We start from the raw sequence: 19348 nt of genomic DNA, 5'->3' as shown, positions 1-19348 counted from the left end.
TTTCTTTTTCCATCACAACTTAATCTGTAAGTCTGGATGGAGTCTATCAGCTCACCCTGCATGCCTTCGGATCTCCGTTAAGCAGGACAGACGAACAGACAGCAATCCTTCCCAAGTACAGGGATCGTTCCGGACGCTGCTTGGGTGTGGTGCCCACAGAAAAATACACCGACTTTACTACAGAGGCTCTACACGAAATACTTTTTAACCAAACCGGGCCAACAATAATAAATAAAAACAGATTACTGATAATATAGAATATAAATCTTAAACTTTCTGTAGTTAACTCATTATTTGACTCGTTAAAGCAGAAGCAATTTGTTACATGCTTTAAACTCTTGAATCATTTAGTCCAGATGTTTAGCTGGGGCCCCTCTAGAGCTGATGTTGTAAACTGCAATGACCCCGTGCTTAAGGATCAACGGTGTCAACATAAGTTGTCCAACCTGACTTCATGAACCCAGTGACCTGAGCTTCAAGTGGGTTGAACATAATCAAGATATAGAACAAGAGAGCAAGCAGGGATTTACATGAGATTTTCCATCTAAGATGGGAGAGCAGCACCTTTAAAGAGTAAAATATGAAAAAAAAAAAAACATAAAACTGGATCATTCTTGTACAGATCATGCCTTTAGAAAACAATAAAAAGAAATTCCTATGCTTGCTCCCCATTTGAACCGCTGCTCTTACTTTTATTTTATTAAATAAGTTACTTCTATTGATTATTCTCACATGGCGTAAGCTCAGCATATAACATTTCACAGTCTGGACATCATCAAGTGCCAGACTGCAGAAATATGGTGCAGTCTTTAGGGAGGCAAAACTTGGGCCTCGGTTCTCACATCCTTCTTGTTTTTCACACCTCACCCTCAGAGATATTGACACTGGGCGTGAGAACCCTGTTTTAGCTAATAAACACTGATTCATAGAGCCAGCCTTGTAGCAGTGGGCAGCTAAGCACCTTTGCACCGTAACTAGAAAACAAAACGAAAAAAAAATAAAAAATGAACAGCCAAGTTATGGCAGGTATGCAGCGCTATGTTGCTCTCTTTCAATTACTTGTTTTGGAGAAAACAAACAAGACGACATGTCACATAAAATAATCATATTTTCTCATCTAAAACTTTTTCTTAGGCTATTCTTTACACAAAAAAAATGTTTTTTTTAAAACAGATATTTTGTTTATGCTGAAAGAATCATATCTTCTGCTGTTGATTGTCCTTTAGGAGTTCCACAAGGCTTAATACTGGGACCGGGCTAGTTCACATTGTCTAGTAATGATTTGTCAAAAGTCTGCAGATATCTTAATCTTCAAATTGTTATTTTTATATTTGCAAAAAGTGTCCAAGACAGATCTTAGTCTTTAGTCCTGAATCACGTCCAGGATTACGTTTTACTGAATATTTGGGCTGGACTGTATCATGGAAATAGGTTTTCGCATTACCGCTCCTGAAAATTGCAATGATAATATCAATTAAGAATCTCAGCCACGAAAATTACATATTAGCCAGTTACAGTCCAGCCAACAGGCTAAATATCACTGATGTACAGAGTGTTAGGGCAAGACACTTTATAGTCTCTAAATATTGCATCCACACAGTCCTTTGCAGTAGCTAAATATTTTGCACACTATTGGGAAGCTTAATTGAACAAAACAGTCTGCGTCCATGTACGGTAATGTCTTTGAGGGATGAGGAGCTTAATATTCTGAGTAGATTTATTTGTATTTTTATAAGGATTTAGCATTCTTTGGAATGAAAAACATAAGTTGCTAAATTGGTTTCACCTTCAAAAGTTAAAACCGTTAAGACCGTATCCAACAGGTAAAGCTTTTAGGGTGGAAGTTCATTCTATATTTTTTCTTATAAGGACTAGTGTTTACCTGACTCCGCCAGATAGATTTGCTCCGCATATCCATCTGGAAACCTTCCGTTGAAGTAATTTTGGGAAGGGGCGAAAATACTGGTTAGCTGATTGGCCTATGTTGGTGATAGACGGGCCAAATAAACCAATCAGATCGTCGTCGCTCTGTTACGAGCGACGACGAAAACACAACCACAAGCCAAGCTACTCTTGCTGCTGCAGGTAAAGGCTCGTTAGCTCAGCAAAGAAATGCTCTGTAATTCCGATAAAACTTGCTCGATAGCCGCGCTAACGCTAGTTTCATCGGCTGAAACCGCCATGTTCTTTAGACTGAACTGTCGCTCCTCGTTGCGTCACACCTCAACCCGCCTCAAAGCCAACGCTGATTGGACGTTCGTTTGGTGAACGGCTCCAAATTTTCTTTAACGGAGGGTAGCCAGACTGATCTGCGAGTGAAACCTTGAAAGCTCGCGAGATCAGGATGGTCTCACGAGGCTAGACTATTGTACCACCACTTGGCCATTCAGACAAATATCTAATCATAAAAACAACAAAATCACTCTTCAGGAAAGATATAAAGGCTGTTGTCATTGTTTCAGTTAATTCATCTTGTGATGTCGTGCTATCAACAATCCTGGGACTACATGTGCAAATTAGCCCACAGGCAAAATCTGACACATTCTATGCAATCTGTTAAAATTATTGGACAAAATAAAACTAAATATGAAATAAAATGTTGCTATGGTCACAAATTTACAAAAAAACGCGTGGAGGCTGTGATTTTCTGTGAGCACGTACCTCAACATCCTGCAGGCTGAAGTCGTTCTGGTCTTTGAAGTTAGCGGCCCCGACACTCAGCTCCATTAGCATCTTGGCAATCTCGGGCTTTATTGCTGCAGTCAGCCTGCTGGCCGCCTCCATGACGTGTTCCTGCACGTCCTTCAGTTGCATAGCTGCTTTGGAATAGTGAGAGTTCCTGAACACGCTGCTGAACAGGTCTGTAAGGAAGGCGCTGGCCCTGCAGAAAACGTTGAGGGCATCCAAATACTTGGAGATGCCTTGCTGGATGTCGGCGACGGCGGTCGTGGTGCCGGAGGCGGGCGGGTGGCAGCTACCAGGAATGCCCACCCCTGTCCCCATGGGCGAAGACGTCAGAGGAGCGCTCAAGGTCCGGCTTAGCTCAGGCATCTGGTACTGCTGGTGCTGCTGCACTTTCTGCTTGGACCCGCCAAGCAAAAAGCGACGTTTGTAGTCCATTTTATTTTCCTGTGCACTACAACAATACATAGGTGGTGCAACAGCACCGGAAGCTCCTTTCTGTCGTAGTTTGTCTCCCACGCAAAGCGGTTTGGGTCAGTCTCACACAAAAAAAAACAACCCACTTAATCCAACAGGACCCAAAGTGGTCGCGTTAAGTCGAGAGACAGCTCAAGGATTCCACCTGCCAGAGGTTCATCTCAGTGCGCCTCGAAAAGTGGCAAAACTAAAGAAACTGTGCGATCCCTACGGATGATCAAAAGCTGGCAGGCTGAGTAAAATGCTTACATGCAGCCCTGCTGCAGATGCTTCATGCCTAGCTTAGAGAACAAGACACACCCCGGTCTCTCCGTTTCCAGGCTCGAAAAAACAGCTAGCATAATAGAGAAGGAAAAGTATCACAGCAAAGTTTTAAAGTGCATTAACTTTCCTTCAGAATGGGAAAAATAGCTCTAATACAGTATACAACATTCACATATGTATTTACACATATAACTCTTATACCAGCTTACACTAGTAAAAGTAGAAAATCTGTTTAAAAGCCAAAAGCAAAAAAAGCATCCATGGAAAAAAAAAAAAGACACACTGGTCAACAGCACGAAGGGAAAATGACAAGTCTTAAAAAAAGCTAATAAACTCTGGAGTCAGAAGATGCGACTGTTTTTTTTTTTCTTCTTCTCTCAGTGGGAAGCAAAAAAACCAGACAGATCCAGTCCGTCTGAAATCCTCTTCACGACAGAGGACAGTGCAGGCAGTGAGCGCGCGGCCAGCTGTTGGCTCTGTCTGCCTGTCTGAAGTCTCTGAGCAGCGTCCCGGTTCGTTCCCCGTCTGCTGGCTGAGGTAGATATCACCCACGGAGGAAACAAGTGTGCTCCCAGATCTTGCCGTTGTCTGCGGATGCAGATTAGGGCGACGAAAGCACAAATGTATCTGGTAAGGCCTCTAGGTCATCTCCTGAGGGAGGAAAAGGCAGAGCAACAGAAGAGAGGGTTAACATCATGTCAGACAGGAAGGATGGGCTTCATTTCATCTGCCTCACTGACGCATTAAACCCCCCTACTCCCCAAAATAATAAGCAATATATTCAAAGCTATATAAAATCTCAATCACGGCCGTCACTGCAGTTATGAGCTGGCAAACACGGCTGTAAATAAGTAGCTCCAGAAGATCGTTTACGGCCAGCCCTTATGGAAGACGCGTTAAAAAAAGAAAAGCAGAACTGAGATAAAAGTCTGACATGAATGGAAACTCTTTGTTTTAGTCATCCATTTTCCTTTTAGTTTGCAAGAGTCTTGTTCTTTTTTTTTTTTTTTTTGGGGGGGGGTGACTGTGGTTTAGCAGGCAGAGATGTCGTCTTACATGTTGATGTGCCCCTGGTCAAGGCACATACCCCCCAAGTCGCCTAGCGATCTGCGTATCGGTGTAGGAATGTGTTGGGGTTAGAGAGCGTAATCGGGCGAGTGTGGCTCTACTGTAAAAGGTTTGGTTTGACAGTATGATTCGAAAAAATTAAAATTAAAATCGTCAATCTTCTTTCTTTAATTGAGAGCTGAGGTTTTTTTTATTCAATTATCAAAGAACACCATCTAAATCAACTCAGTTTACCTTTTTTGTTTTACTTGAACAAATAAATCCCTTACTTTATCACATTGCTTTAGCATTTCAAGTCTAAAATTCACAGCACAAAAACCTTCTTTAAAGAACCGCAACCCTAACTCCCACTATTTGTCGTAAAATATAACATTTTTGCTTGATGAAACGAGTATGCGTCCTGCGGGATGGCTTCAGTCCCAATTCTCTGAACCTCACAGTGAGATTTCATTGCAGTGCGATACAAATCTGAGACTTGAAGTTATGCATTTCTAGATGATTTCTGACATCCGTTTGCATCCCGGCAAAAAACGTCCAAGCAGCGTCCGGTTTAGCAGAACAGCGCTGCAGAGAGACATTTCTGCAAGGCACCATTGTTGGACCTCACTGTGGGTTCTTTGAGTTCTGCATGGTGGGAGTCACAATACGCCCATTCTGTCAGAGCCGTCCATCTCCCGCGTCCCTCTCCACTCGACTAGAAATATAATATTTTACACGGTCAACACCAAAAAGTATCAGTCCATATTTTTCGTGAATTTTAACTCGGGTCGAACAACAAAAGCAGCTGGTAGCCTAGTTTATAAGCAATATTATGTGGTGTTTTTATATGGATGATCTAAGATGAATTCATTGTCCAACACTGGGGAAACTGAGATGTAAGGTAAAACGTATAAAAGCAAAAAATAAGAATAAGATTGAACATAAACAAATACTGTGGTTATTAAAAATAACATTCAGATTAAAGAATTGTGCAATTAAAACAATGAACTAGTACTATGCAACAGTAAAGATGATTTTCTAAACCCAAACCCTTCTGTCTATTAAATGATTTTCTTAGCATTGCAGATATTTCATTGTCACTTTTAATATTACAATATTAATCATCGGAGACACCGAACCTTTGCTGAAAATAATAAAGTATCTGATTACCAAACACCGAGGATACCATTCCGTGGAGCCACACTGAACACAACCCCGTTTGGGTACAAGTTAGAAAAGCAACCTGCAGAAAGAAAACGCTACCCCCCCAACTTGATACCAGCGTCATCCGATGTGGCGTCACTGTGGCCTGAACAGCTGTGCGGCTGCCCCACATGTGCAGCAGCTTCCATTACACGTCTCCACCAGAACTCTGACCTCTAAACCTCACTTCCTTTTATAAACAGGGAGCTGCAGCAAGCAAAGATCCGTCCAGCCTTATCTGTCCGGGACCACTGACTGAGTACTGGGTCAGCGGCGATGGAAACCCGCTGACCTCCGGAAGGAATGGGGCAGCATGGTTTTTTATTTTACTGTAATACTAGGCAGCTTAGCGCCTTTACGCCTACCTCACTTATAGATGCACTTCACCCTGATGCCAGCAGCATCGTTATTGTCTTGGTCTGCCTGTGATTATTTATCCAAATACGCTGGTCCAATATGCCACATCAGTGTCATCGTGCATTTTGACAATAATGGATCAGATATCAAATGAACGCCGTGTAGTCACCACAGCCGTTTTCCATTCCTTCAGGAGGACCTTGTCTCAGCCAAACCTCCTTGTAGCTGTACTACCGCCACAAATTTTGCATTTCTAACCCAACAATTCGATTCAGAAAACACCAGAAACTTGGAAAACAATCAATGCCCATGCTATGGTCCAAATACAGACCCATGTGCTGGTGGTATAAAGGCACACCAATGGAGCGTCCGAAATTTACTTCCCGATTCACCGGCCAAGTTGGCCAATAGATGCAAGAAGAATTTTTTAACCAGTCAAATTATTAATCCTGACTGACGCCTGCTAAGTATCTCAACATAATCCTGCTACGTAATTAGCCTAGCTAAACGCTAGTTGTTAGCAACCGGACACAACGTAGTTGCTGTAGTTCTCGCGTCACATGTGCGAGTGTTTATGTGTACGTTTGTTGTCATACGAGCTGAAAGCAGAGGAACCTGAAGAAGCATACACTCCAATGACTTATTTGGTGCAAACACTTAGTTGTCATGTGGACGCTAGCCCTCTGACATTTACTCACCAAACGGACAATTTACTCGCGTTTGGTGAGTGTTAATTTCGGACCTTGTACCAAGGATTTAAAAACATGAACACTGACAGTCAGCTGGGTCTCCCCCTGCTTACAGAGGTGAATTGTGTCCATGTCCCCATTCAAAATAATGACAATATTAAAAATACATCTCTCTGTGGGAGCCTGCTCAATGCTACTTTACAGGTGAATAACAAGAAGCTACAAAACATTGAAAACATAAACCAATTTATCTACAACCAACAGAACCACCTATACTAGATTAACAATCTATAAACTTAAGTTGTGTAAATCAAATGTGAGCGTACAGTTTATGAATGGAGCTAATAAATAAATAAATCGGTTGATGGACAAAATAAATCCAGATGAAATCCACTAGCTGCAAAATCTGGATATTCTTTGGCCGGAAAAAAATGACAAAAACGATTAAAGAATTATTAGGATGGTTTAAAAACACAAATGGAAAAGATTAGCAACTCAGGTGCAATTACAAAGAAGTTTATTCTGAGGCTCAGGGCGGTTAAATGGAGCAAGAGTGCAGGCCTCCTAATCCCTGGGATTACAGGCACAGTTAGAATCTGCAAGGTGCCCCACAACGCCTGCTGGTTGACATAGTTAACGGGATATTAGCCTCTGCAGGGTTAACAGTAAACTGGAGCATACCGAGCTTGGAGCAATGAACTCTATATCCAACACTTTCTCCACATAAAAAATAAAGCAAATAATTAAAATGTATTCAACTAATTCAAGTTAATGTACACTATGGGTAGACAAACTAAATATGGTTAAATTTCACTGCACTAATGGTTTTGGTGACAGTAGTGTCATCTTCAACATGAGAGAAAGAATGTTATACCAAGAAGAAGAAAAAAAAAAGGAGAAATGTCAAGCCATCAGAGAGATTATAAGCAGAAAAACAACACACTGGGTAAGAACAAAAAGACATTTAGAAAAAAAGGCCACTAAAGCACTCCCAAGTTATTGCTAAAGATTAAATCGAAGCAAGTAACATGGGATAGAGGCTTTTTTTTTTAAGAGGAAACAAACCATGATGAAAAGTCTAAAGTTGTAGCACCTTCATTGTCACAGAATTTAACCCCAAAGCAACAGTTTCCACAAAACGAACCGTACAACGTTAGAGAAGATTAAAAGAAACAAGACATGCCCGGTTTTAGTAGACGGGTCGTTTGCTTTTCAGAAAGCAGAGATCTCGGATGCTTCTGGTTGGGTTTTTGGACGGCAGCGGAGTAACAATCCAAGTCAGTCACAGTCCATTAAGCTCGAAGAGAACAAGATTCCTGTTCGCAAAGAGAAATCCACACGCCGTAGGTAACCTCATTAGAGAGAGTGTCAGTGGTCTGCATTTCCGGCCCGGCTGAAAAAACCCTGTAAGCAGAGGTTAGCCCATAACAAGGAGACTCGCTATCAATATTAATGAAGCCTCTTGGCGTCTCGGGGGGTGCCAGCCTCTTGTTGCGGAGCACACTGTATCGCGGATCCCACCCAAACAAACACGTGTGATGGAAGCGTCTCTTTGGCTGCGCTGGAGAAGTGCCAGCCCATTTCAACGTCCCTCCTTGAGCTGGAGCTGCTTGGGGCTAATGTTAGCACCATTTCCCCCACTCACCGTACATGTCAGCTGCTCAGCTTCAACAGGAAAGAGAGGGGGGGGGGGGGTTTAGGTTTCCTACAGAGAGCTCCCTGTCGCCACCAACAAAAAAACGTCTGGATATGGACATCGGTATGTAGTAAATCCAGTTCCACGAATGATTTCCTCCTATTTAAACGTAAAGGTGCACAGCTGTGTCCGTTTTAAGTCATGGGACTCCAGCTACGAGCTTCAAAAATGCCCCCAGGGCACCGACACGGGCTTTTGTTTCAGCATCCTAACAATCGACTACATCAGAGGTGCACTAATCAACTGGCCCGAGATGGCAATCTGACAATTGTCTCGTCATTGATCGGGGCCGCTCTGTATCGTTCTGTTAATCATAGGTCTGAGCGAACTCAAGTCTCATGTGGGGTTCATTCTTCAGGGTTCCTACAGCATAAGGCAAGTGAAATTCAAGACTTTTTAAGACCTTTTTAATGCCACTTGAAATAAAAAGTTAAGACCAACTTCACGGTAAACAAGATAAACCTGGTTGCGACAACTTCACCCAAATGTTTATTTTAACATAAACCATTACTTTCTGGCCCAGTAGACATGTTTAACATTTTGAAAAACATTCCATATAGGAAGAAAGCTAAAGAAAACACACAAATTACAGATATATTTTTAACAACTACTGAACTGAATTCACAAACTTTGTTTTGTTCCCTACTAAGATAAACTATGAATCAGTTTTAAAAACCACAACATAACCAGTGCCAACTCTTTTTTGCAGCTATGATCCGGCCGCAACAGTTTTTATTGGTTCTGCTATCGGGACGGAACCAATAATGGTTACATTGAGCCGTTCGGTAAATTAAAAAATATATAATTGTGTCAATTATTTTACCGTTTGGTAAGGATTACAAAAATAAAATCCTATTTATGACCTGGTAACAATTTTAAGACATAAGAACGACTAATTTAAGACATTTTAATGCCAATTAAGGCCTTAGTTTTATAATACAGAATTCAATGCCTTTTAAGACTTTTTAAGGATCCGCGGGAACCCTGATTCTTGGAGCGATTCTATTCAACATGCGTACGCCTCTCCCCCCCACAGTCACACAACCACAGTCTATTAATCGCGTAGTTGTTGTGTGCGTAACATCAACGAGAGAGGATTTGCCGGAAGTTTCTCCAGTTCAACGAAGGACAAACAGAAGCCGCTGCTTTTGGTCCCAAAATTGGAGCTTAGAGATCAGCACACAAATACTAATAAGGCTAAAAACTATCCAGTATGCAAAAAAACTAACAAACACAAAGTCCATTACTAAATCTTCTGACTAGGAGTGAAAAGACAATGCCAGAATAAAGGGGGTTCTATCAAAACAGGCCAGAGGAAAACTGCGCATGCATAATATGTTAGAATAGTGTAATGTTTTCTTTACCTGCGTCTGTAGATTAATTGGTCTGCTGCAGCACTGCAAAAACGGAACTTAAAATAAGTAACATTTTCTTTAAATGAGTGTATTTGTCCTTGATTTGAGCAGATAAATAAGATTATTTGCCATTTGCACTTTATTTGCCATTTGCACTTAAAATATGAACAACTCATCTCCATCACCTTATTTCAAGTGCAGGATGTCTAATTATCTTATTTTAGGGGTAAAAATACTCATTCCATTGGCAAATAATCTTTTTTACCTGCTCAAATCAAGGACAAATACACTAACTTTAAGAACATTTAACTTATTTTTAGATCCGTTTTTGCAGTGAGCTTGTCCTAAATGCTCGGCCAGCACCAGGAAATTGGATCGTATCACAAGCTGCGCCCCACGTTTATTAGAATGAACGCTTTAAAATCCTGTTATTAGCCTATAAGATACTGAACGGTCTTGGAAACTAAATCAGTTTAAGCGTTTCGTCGGGTATGACTCACTGCCGAGACCCCTCAAGTCATAAGAAACCCGTTTACCCGGTTTTTGAAATGCCTCTCAGCTCTGGAGCCAACTCCCTGAAGATGTCGCGCAGAGCTTGTCGGCTTCTTCGCATCAAGGATTAAAACGATATTTTATCAGCGTCACGTCTTGCGTATTTGTTTTAAATGGTCATTTTAATGTCGTTTGCGTGTGATTTTAATGCACATTCCCTCTTTTTCTTTTTCAGAATTACAGTGCTTTGAACGGGAAAGGGGAGAAAACCAGAGTGGGTAGGTCGGACCCAAAAGAACATCGGAAATGTCAACCGGCTAGAAAAAAAGGCTGATGTCGGGACAAAAATGAAGCATCCAAGCTTCATTAGTTGGACTAGTTACTTTTTGGCCGTTAGACTTATATGCGCGGCTGTCACGTCGCAAGAAGGTGGCCTCATAGGTGGGGATGGGGCAGCTGTTACGAACGGTGACAGCTTCTTATCCGTCTGCAAGGCAAACACAAGCCCTCAGATGATTTAACCACAGGCCCCACATTAGCTCTCTCATGAAGTCTATTTTGGCCTTCGTGGGCAAAACAGCTGCCCTAGAATCCACACTGCACCGTTTTTAGATGCTGCTAAAGGTTCGGTTCAAAGTGAAAAATAAATAATAAAAAAAGAAAAAAAAAAAACTTTCTCCTCTACATCTGTTGTCAATGAAGCGATGGAATGCAATTCCCCAGAAGCCTCTTCATGTGGATTCAAACAAGCGCAGAAAAAGGCAGAAGAAACCAGCATTAGTTGTGAAACATTGCCACAAAGTATCAAGAGCAGGACAGATATGCATCGGTGTAGGAATTGGGTCTGGAAAGCAAAGCTGGAAAGGTTGAATATTTGACAGGAGATGCTTTACAGAAGGAATTCGGAGGACAAAAAAAAAAAAAAAAAAAAAAAAAAAAAGGGTCACAGTTAAGTCTGACAATCAGCAGACAGGTCAAGGAGGTCGCTCCAAACGACGGGACAAGTGCCGTGAGCAACTGTGTGACAGGAGTGGAGCCAGGCTCCTTCCAGTCCACAAAGCACAAGGAGCGTATTGTGGCCGGCCCAGTCCCCTCATACCAGCGCGTAGGAAAAAAAAGAAAAACTCAGACGTGCACATGCAGCTGTATGACTTTATGAGGAGCGGAGCAGAAAAAGGGCCCTGGCTGCTATTGAACAACATGTTTCTGGAATGCATGCGTTTGACTCCTGATTTTGGTTTATGTTGTTCTTGCCCTGGTTTGCTTCTCCTCCGACAACGAACCCCGCTCTCGTCCGATTCTTGTTTTTGAATTTGGAGCTAAAAATACATTTCTCGCGGCTCTTATCTCAGACCAACGTGCTTAAGGTGATGGTCAGTCTTGCAGGACTGGATTTGTATTTCTTTTCCGTCAGCTAGAGACAAAACCTAGAGCTAACCTGTTCGTGCTGCTGCGACAGACCGCTGCACGGACTAAAAGTAAACTTCTACACCCATCTGTCAAAAAATATTCAGCCTCTATTCAGCAAATGATTAGGGAAAGGTATGCACTAGTATTGACAAGGGGTCCAAAGGAAAGCCACACTAACTTGCACATCTGAACAGAGCATAAATGTCTTTCTGCATTCACCAGAATAATCTCTGATTTCCTCTCTAAATAGCCGTGTACAATAGAGTGTGTTTAGCATGCTAAACCGGTGGATCTCAACAAGTGAGAGCCGTGATGAAAGGCTCTGACGTCAGATCCATTCATGAAAGGCTGGTGGTAGCCTATGGGGAGGAAAACGCTTCCCTCGGCCTCCACACAGCAGCCTGTATGCGGGAGTTACAAACTGTGCTGCATTCCTGCCAGCAGGGGCCTATATTTTCAGCCGGGACAAAAGTACAGATGTATCCATACGCTTTCTTAAAAAAAAAACCTTTGTGAGTCGAGCATTTATTAACTCAATTGGCATTTGTCTTCGCTGGCCCCGAACTCTACCGCGCTTCGGGGAAAAAGCGTGAACGCTGCGGTGTTTACGGCGGGGCTTTAATAAAGATAAGCATCACGGTCTCGGAGAGCGGCCCTGATTTTTTGCTCCGGTATTAGGTCATCTGCGATGCACGAGCATTTCTCAGAGAGCATTTGACTGTGGGGCGAATAGCCGACCACAAACCAACACTGAACCGGTTTCCCTGGAGATGAGATGGACGTTTCCCAGGCCACAAGGCCTCCCCCCCCCCCCTTATCTGCAAACCCTCTCGCTGCTTCACTATGTGGACTGCCGTCTTTTACATGGTGCCCTGGAAAACGCTCCATTTTGTGACGGCGTAGAAAAACAGCTGCATTGATGGGGAAAAAAATTAAAAAAAAATAAAAATAGTTGGTTCACAGCTGTATACATCTTACATCTAAAGCTTATGCAGCGGGATACTGGTAGCTTACACCTGGTTGCACGGTGAGAACATCAATGAATCCGTTTTTGTCCAGAGTGGGTACCACCTCACCAAAATCAGAGTGAAAACATCCCTACTGGACTAAAAGTGCTGCCTTCGAACCACCACCAGGTTTTGTGCATTTCTATTAAGTTTTATGTAGAAGACAAAATGGAATGCAGCCATTTTTGCCTTCACTATTCACCTGATTTAGTAACTAAATAAAAGACCAGCTGTTCAATTTAACCTCAGAATAAAATACGGCCGTTCTGCTACAGTCTTAGAGGTGGGTTAGAGAACATGAGAGAACAAACAGCATACTTTTCCAGCAGGACACCAACCCTAAACCTATAGCCAGAACTGCTGTGGTAGGGTTTAAAAACAAACCATGTTCATGTACTAGACTGGCCCAGTCAAAGTACAGGCGGATATAAAACTCACAGGCCTGTAAAATTAGTGTACAAAGACGCTCTGCATACAATCTGAATGAATTTGAGCCAATTTTCAAAGACAAGCCTTTACTTCTTTTAATTTTGTATTATGGATTATAATGAAACCCCAAAAATTTTCAGTGTCTCAGAAAATTTTAATATTACATCAGATTAATTAAAGGGATATTCTGAACAGAAATTGCAGGCTTTTGAAAAATAAGTCAATTTTCATGCTCTCGGTGCTCGGTTGGGGCTCCTTTTGCATTTCATCAACGCAGGGTGGCATGGAGGCGATCAGCCTGCGGTTCTGCTGAGGCGTGATAAAAGCCCAAGTTAGCAGGCTTTGGGTCACCTGCCTAGTCGGGTCTGGCGTCTTGTCTTCCGCTTGACTTTCTTTAACAATATTAACATTTTGTAGGACACTGTAAAGCTATAGTCATAAAAAAATATAAGAAGATTTCAGTGTTTATAATGAATCCATTTAACATATGGATCTGAAATTATGATTTTTTTTATGTACGTGTATGCACCACCTTTCTTACACGCCTTGCGTTTGTCTAAAACAACAAAGATCCCAAGGAATTACACTGAGGTTTGCGATTAATTGTACCGTGACAAAACGTGAGACAGCTCAAGCATGTCAGAGCCGAAAGCCTCGGTTTTTGACTATTTGCAACAGTCTTTCAAGGCACATACATACCCGAGCTAAAAACAAGTATCAAAACACCGAAAATATGAAACACTGATGCGCACTGAAGGTGAACTAAGGTGGCTACTTCCCAATCAAGCTGGCATCCAAAAAAGAAACACTCTTATGTGCCATCCAAAGGTAACTTCATGGAAACACTGACAACATTGTAACCGTCACTTTTCCAAGCTGAAGGAAGCTGGCTGGATAATGATATGAGTGATGACGTAAAAAAATAAATAAAACTACACATTGTGTTAAAAGGTTAGCAGCGAAGTAGTAGCAAAACAAAACAAAGTCATAAAAGCTTGTCTAGGACATTCAGTTCAGTATTGCTAAGGAATTCAAAATAACAACATGGCCTGAAACAACCCCCCCCCCCCCCCGCCCCCGCAGGAGACGCCACTGCAGAACACACCTGTATAATCTTAAACCATGCACCAACAACCAACACTAGAAAGCTCCTTTGTTTAAGGAAGCATCCCTGGAACTCCACCCGAGGCGACGGCAAACAGTAATCTTGTGACTCTATGTCGACTTCCTCAAACACGCATCCGGATTGAGAGTAAGACCGAGGAATAGTGTCGCTTCCAGTCCTATCACACGCTGGTGGAGAAACGGGACACTATAAAGGAGAGAAACGTGAACACGGCCTGAGCAGCGGTCCGACGGCGACATCGCACTAACCTTTCAGATGACGTTGCCGCCAGACGCGCTGAGCTTGAGCAGAGACACTGATTTTATAGAGCCAGGCACGTACTTCCATGACAACGCGACGGAGCCACATGTCAACACGAGGAATACGCTCTGGGCCTTTTTACGGAGGTGCACACGCTTGCAAAACCCGACAAAAACAAGGAAACACCACCACCTTTAACAGCTTTATCTTTCACCGAAACCTCTGTGGTTTCCATTTGACATCAGTTCCAAAAGCAACCTACTTCATAAACTATTACTTTGCATTTAATGTACACCTAAAGGTGATTTACACAGACCAACGGCAATCACGGTATCCAATGAACATGTAAATTATTGGCTGAGGCTCCTTTCAGTTTCCGAATCAGGACCGTCTGTGATTTTTGCAACTGTAAATATAACACATTTCTCACACTACTAAACAAGGAAACAAAGTATATCGTAGCCTTTTTTTTTTTTTTACCAGGGCAGGGGAGTCCAAACTTATGAGGGCTAAATATTATAATAGCAATGAGAAAATAAATAAAAAATTTACCAATTATTACAATGTTTGTTTTTTAACCTACTCCACAAAATATGAGCATGCATTAATGAAACAAATTAGATTTTCTGGAGGAAAGGGATGTGTAAATTATTTGAGATCCAAAACTCAAAGGGTTGTACACATTTGCCTTATTTAACGATGGCCGTCTAGGTTACAAATTATTTTGGGCTTGATTGACAAAAAACAAAACAAAAAAAACAAGTAAAAGATAATTGTCTATTATCAGTCTTATTTTTATTTCACCTTCTTTCACACGGGTATTCTCACTAAGATCCAAGTAATATCTCATTTTTAAGAGAGACCTGCTTGACAAAACAATTTCACAAACACAATAATAGTAATTAAAATATTCGACTCAAATAAAAATATTACTTAAAAACAAGAGCAAGTTTCATAAGACTATTTTTTTTTAGTTCTGATCGTACTAATGGAGCACTGGAGGAGAGGAAGTCCGGAGAGTCTGTGGCTGGACTGTCTACGACTAAGTGATAGGAATGAGGAAAGGTAAGGCAGCGACAGTCCAAGGACGGCCTTATAGATGGAAACGTAACGATGCATGACTCTACGGATTGATGATGATGGCCAGTTCACCCGAGAATATAAATTACAGCGGCGAGTAAGAGATTTATGCCGCGTTATGAGCATTACAGCCCCGTGATAGACAGCATCCAACATATGCAGAGAGGCGGCGGCTGTTTTCCCCTACACCCCACCACGGTAACCTATAACAGAGGCAGGACGGCCACGAAAACTTTATTGTCGTTATGCGTTACCGTGGTGACACTTTTGATGAGGCACGTTTCTTGCACTGAAAGAAAAGCAAGCTCTATTTCTAAAGAAAAAATAAATAAAATCCTGTTCTTGTCCTCTTCGACAAAAGCGACAGGATTTGGGTCAGTCGTTCCCTGAAAACGCCTGCTGTGTTTAGCTAACTTTAATAAACGCATTAGAAGGTGCAAGTCAACGGATGGACGTTACCCTGTTTACTGTGAAATTAAAGAGAATGTAAAACGTTCAGTTATTAAAAGAGGAATATTTTTGTGTTGCACCTGACATTTCAATTGCTAGAAGAGTTTAATGTGTCTGCAATAATTTTACCCTTCTTGAAAAGAAAAGGTCTCCATCGGCCAACCAGCCTCACTTTTTGGACACCCCTGCTGTATCCAGTGGGGGGAAAAAATAAATCTGGTATTATTAAAAGCACTTTCAACCATAGTAAATGTACAACCAATTTATTTTTTTTGGATATGGTGTCGAAGCCTTGTTACACTTTGATACTTTGTAACAGAAACACGCCTCCACGTGACGCAAAGAAAGCCTGTGAAGAAAACCCACACAGAAAGTGGGTCAACCTTTAGCATTTATGCCATTGCTGTACATATATATCCACATAACCGATGAAAAAATTTGCTCCTTTTGATTAACTGTGACCGCTCACAGCAGAGATATGCGAAAGACAGCAACAACAAGAAGTCCCAGGAAGCTGTGGTGCACATTCCACATACCGATCAATCAAATCGGCGCATATTTTAAACACCTGTAAGATACCCGCTGCTCTCTAAGCGCGATTACAGCGCCCGATCCTAAACCCTTCAGCCACATACGAGACCGTCTACTTTGTTGGGCTTTGTAGTCCCCGAGGGCGTTCATTCCGACGACCAGATCACTATTTGGCAGGACGGCGTCGAGAGAATCCCCGCAAGCCGGTTTCACCGAAACTCGCTGGGATGACACGGCGCCAGTCATGGGAACACTATGTCGCAGCTATTAATACGGCCTTCCGACGCCCTAATTTGCAGCGTCGCGTCGCCGGGGAGGGCTGCCGCTGCGGTGCGAGCGCATCATCGGCGGTGACAGCGGGAACGCCGCGGCCCTACTACCCCCGACGGTCCCTCCGCCGCCGGGGGTCCGTCCACACTCGCCCGGTGGACACAGAGAGAGAGAAAGAGAGAGAGCCCAAAGACCCGCCTATTATTAAAGAAAAAACAAAAAATCACCACCCAAATCCACTTTCTCCACCGACCGACAAAAAAAAAAAATGTAATTAAAAGAAAAGAAAAGAAAGAAAAAAAACGTGCCGCTACATGACGTAAGCACCGTCTTTGTCGCCCGTTTGAATAACGTTAACCTACATCTCGGGTTTTCCGCGGCTGGTCGTTACCGAACCGACAGCGGCACATAACTTCGGAGCCAGACCGCCCCAGGTCCGTTATCGGACACAACGAGCGACCGGGCCGCTTTTGCCGAGGAGGACACGTCCTCTCGTATTTCCTGCTCCGCTTCGGCTCAACGTAATCAAGATGTGCGCGCGCGCGCGTGTGTATATATGTGTATGTGTGTGTGTGTGTGTGTGTGTGGGGGGGGGGGGGGGGGTATCTTAGGCGGTGTGTGACAACAAAAATAAACGAGAGCGCCAACCACTCCTCCTTCGCGGAGTCGCCTCATCCGCACACAGCAGGCAACCGACACGCTGGGGGTCGCGGGCGCAAAGACGTGAACGTTCAATGCTTACCAATAATAATAATAATAGATTAAAATGTATCCGACATCTTCGGGGAACTTCTGTTCCGTTTTCCCGTGGGGAGAGCCACGTCTGTGACAGCAGCGGAAAAAAATCGCGAGTACGCTCGTCGGAGAGCGGGTGCGTCCGATAATAGACGCATCAGAAATGCATCGGTACCAAGCGGGCTAGCCGCGAAGCTAAGCGAGCAACTGTTAGCTAATCAGCTAACCCTCTGCGACACGAATGTAGGCGCTGCGAGGAAAGAAAGCCGAGCAAACGTTGACGCCCGGGACGCACTTCTTTACATTCTTTCGCTTTTACCGCGAGGAAACCCGACAGCCTCGATAAAACACACCAAGAACATAGAAGTACACGTTAAGTTAATGAGAGCACAGCTCACCAGCTCTTGGCATCCACCCTCTTGACAGCGAATTCCCTGTCTGTGTGTGACCGCAGTCAAGCGGCCGTCACCTAAGAATCAACACTTCCGGTGAAACTTTCAAAATAAAACCGAGAATAAATTGTATGGGCCGCGTTTCCTGTTAGAAGTGCTGGTACACGTGCAGAACATAGTCATTACAATGATTATTTTCTTGGGATTATATGCCCTACATTTAAATTTTGTTTCTTGGGCAGATTTTGTATATTTTTTTCTAATTGTGTGACTTAAATGTATAATTCTACTCTATCTTAATTATCCCTACGATTCATTTACTGATTTATTTCAAATTACACATTTGTTTGAACTATTCTGGACCCTTGTAGCCCTTTATTTTATACAGTTGAACGTGATTTTCCTGGAAAAAACAAAACAAAACAGGGACATCCATCCATCCACGTTATACCCACTTATCTTTGCAGGATGACACCTATCTGCAGCAGTAACAAATTTGCATTACAGAAGGATGGAAATAAAATTTTATTTACATCTATGTCATATTATTGGGTGATTTAATAATGTGAACCTAAACAATATTTAAAAGACCTATTACTAATAAGAGTCATGTAAAAATAACATGAATCATTATTTAATTGTTAATGTCTATTGGTTTTCTTTTAAATGAGGCTAAAACCTTAAGAGTAAACTTTTTTACATTAATAGCAAAATAACGTCAACAAACAATGTGTTTAGATGGGATTAGGATTTAATATGATTTTTTATTTATTTGTATTTGTGCATTTGTATTTTTTTTTCTGCTGAAAAGAAATTTGCAACAATTTAGACTAGCAACAGTCTGCAACTTTTTGAAAGTCGTGCGATTTTAGTAAGTCCAACCACCAAAGTCCTTACGTACTTGAACTTTAACACAATTTGCAATTTATTTTAATGATGCCTGGGGGGAAAAAAAACATCCCCAGGCTGAACTTTTGTCGCCCTCTATTGTTCAAAAATTGATAGCACAGTCTGCATTTCATACTTTTAAGCAGGGTCACTTGGGGGCGTGAATGTCCTCCGGTTTCTCGTGTCGGTTTGGCATGAACAGCAACTGTGTTGCATCACACAAAAAAAAAAAAACGTTTTTCCTATTTCAGTCACCCATTGAAACACTTTATAAAACATAACCCTCAACTCTTAAACTTAATCCCTCAAACCTTCAGAGGTTTTAGCTGGTTTGATTAAAAAAGGATATCCAGAAAACTCAAAATTTCATTCAGGTAGCAGGTTATGAGTTTTAATATCTCCATCTATATTGAAACTGTGTTCATTCATGGTTTTGTTTTATGTGTGTAGCACACATTTATAGGAACAGCACTCTCCCAGTCAGTTGTGTAAAAAGCTTCATCTGAAGAAGTCATTTTGCAGTAACAG

The 19348-nt window shown here is 42.2% G+C and overlaps 1 protein-coding gene across 1 annotated transcript in view; it reads right to left on the bottom strand.

Annotated features, from left to right (window-relative positions):
* Positions 1-18021, bottom strand: part of garre1 (granule associated Rac and RHOG effector 1) — a 41072-nt gene extending 23051 nt beyond the window's left edge. The window contains exons 1-2 of the mRNA XM_012855081.3: positions 17939-18021; positions 2662-4074 (exon numbers count right to left, since the gene is read on the bottom strand). Coding sequence (XP_012710535.2) covers positions 2662-3150 — 489 coding nt within the window. The 5' untranslated portion in view covers positions 3151-4074; positions 17939-18021. The remainder of the gene's footprint in view (positions 1-2661; positions 4075-17938) is intronic.
* Positions 18022-19348: the final 1327 nt, after the last annotated feature.

This window comes from Fundulus heteroclitus, chromosome 4 (genome assembly GCF_011125445.2).
Source record: "Fundulus heteroclitus isolate FHET01 chromosome 4, MU-UCD_Fhet_4.1, whole genome shotgun sequence".
Classification (NCBI taxonomy): Eukaryota; Metazoa; Chordata; class Actinopteri; order Cyprinodontiformes; family Fundulidae; genus Fundulus; species Fundulus heteroclitus.
The sequence above is the reverse complement of the archived record's forward strand: the minus strand, read 5'-3'. Positions and strand labels throughout refer to the sequence as shown.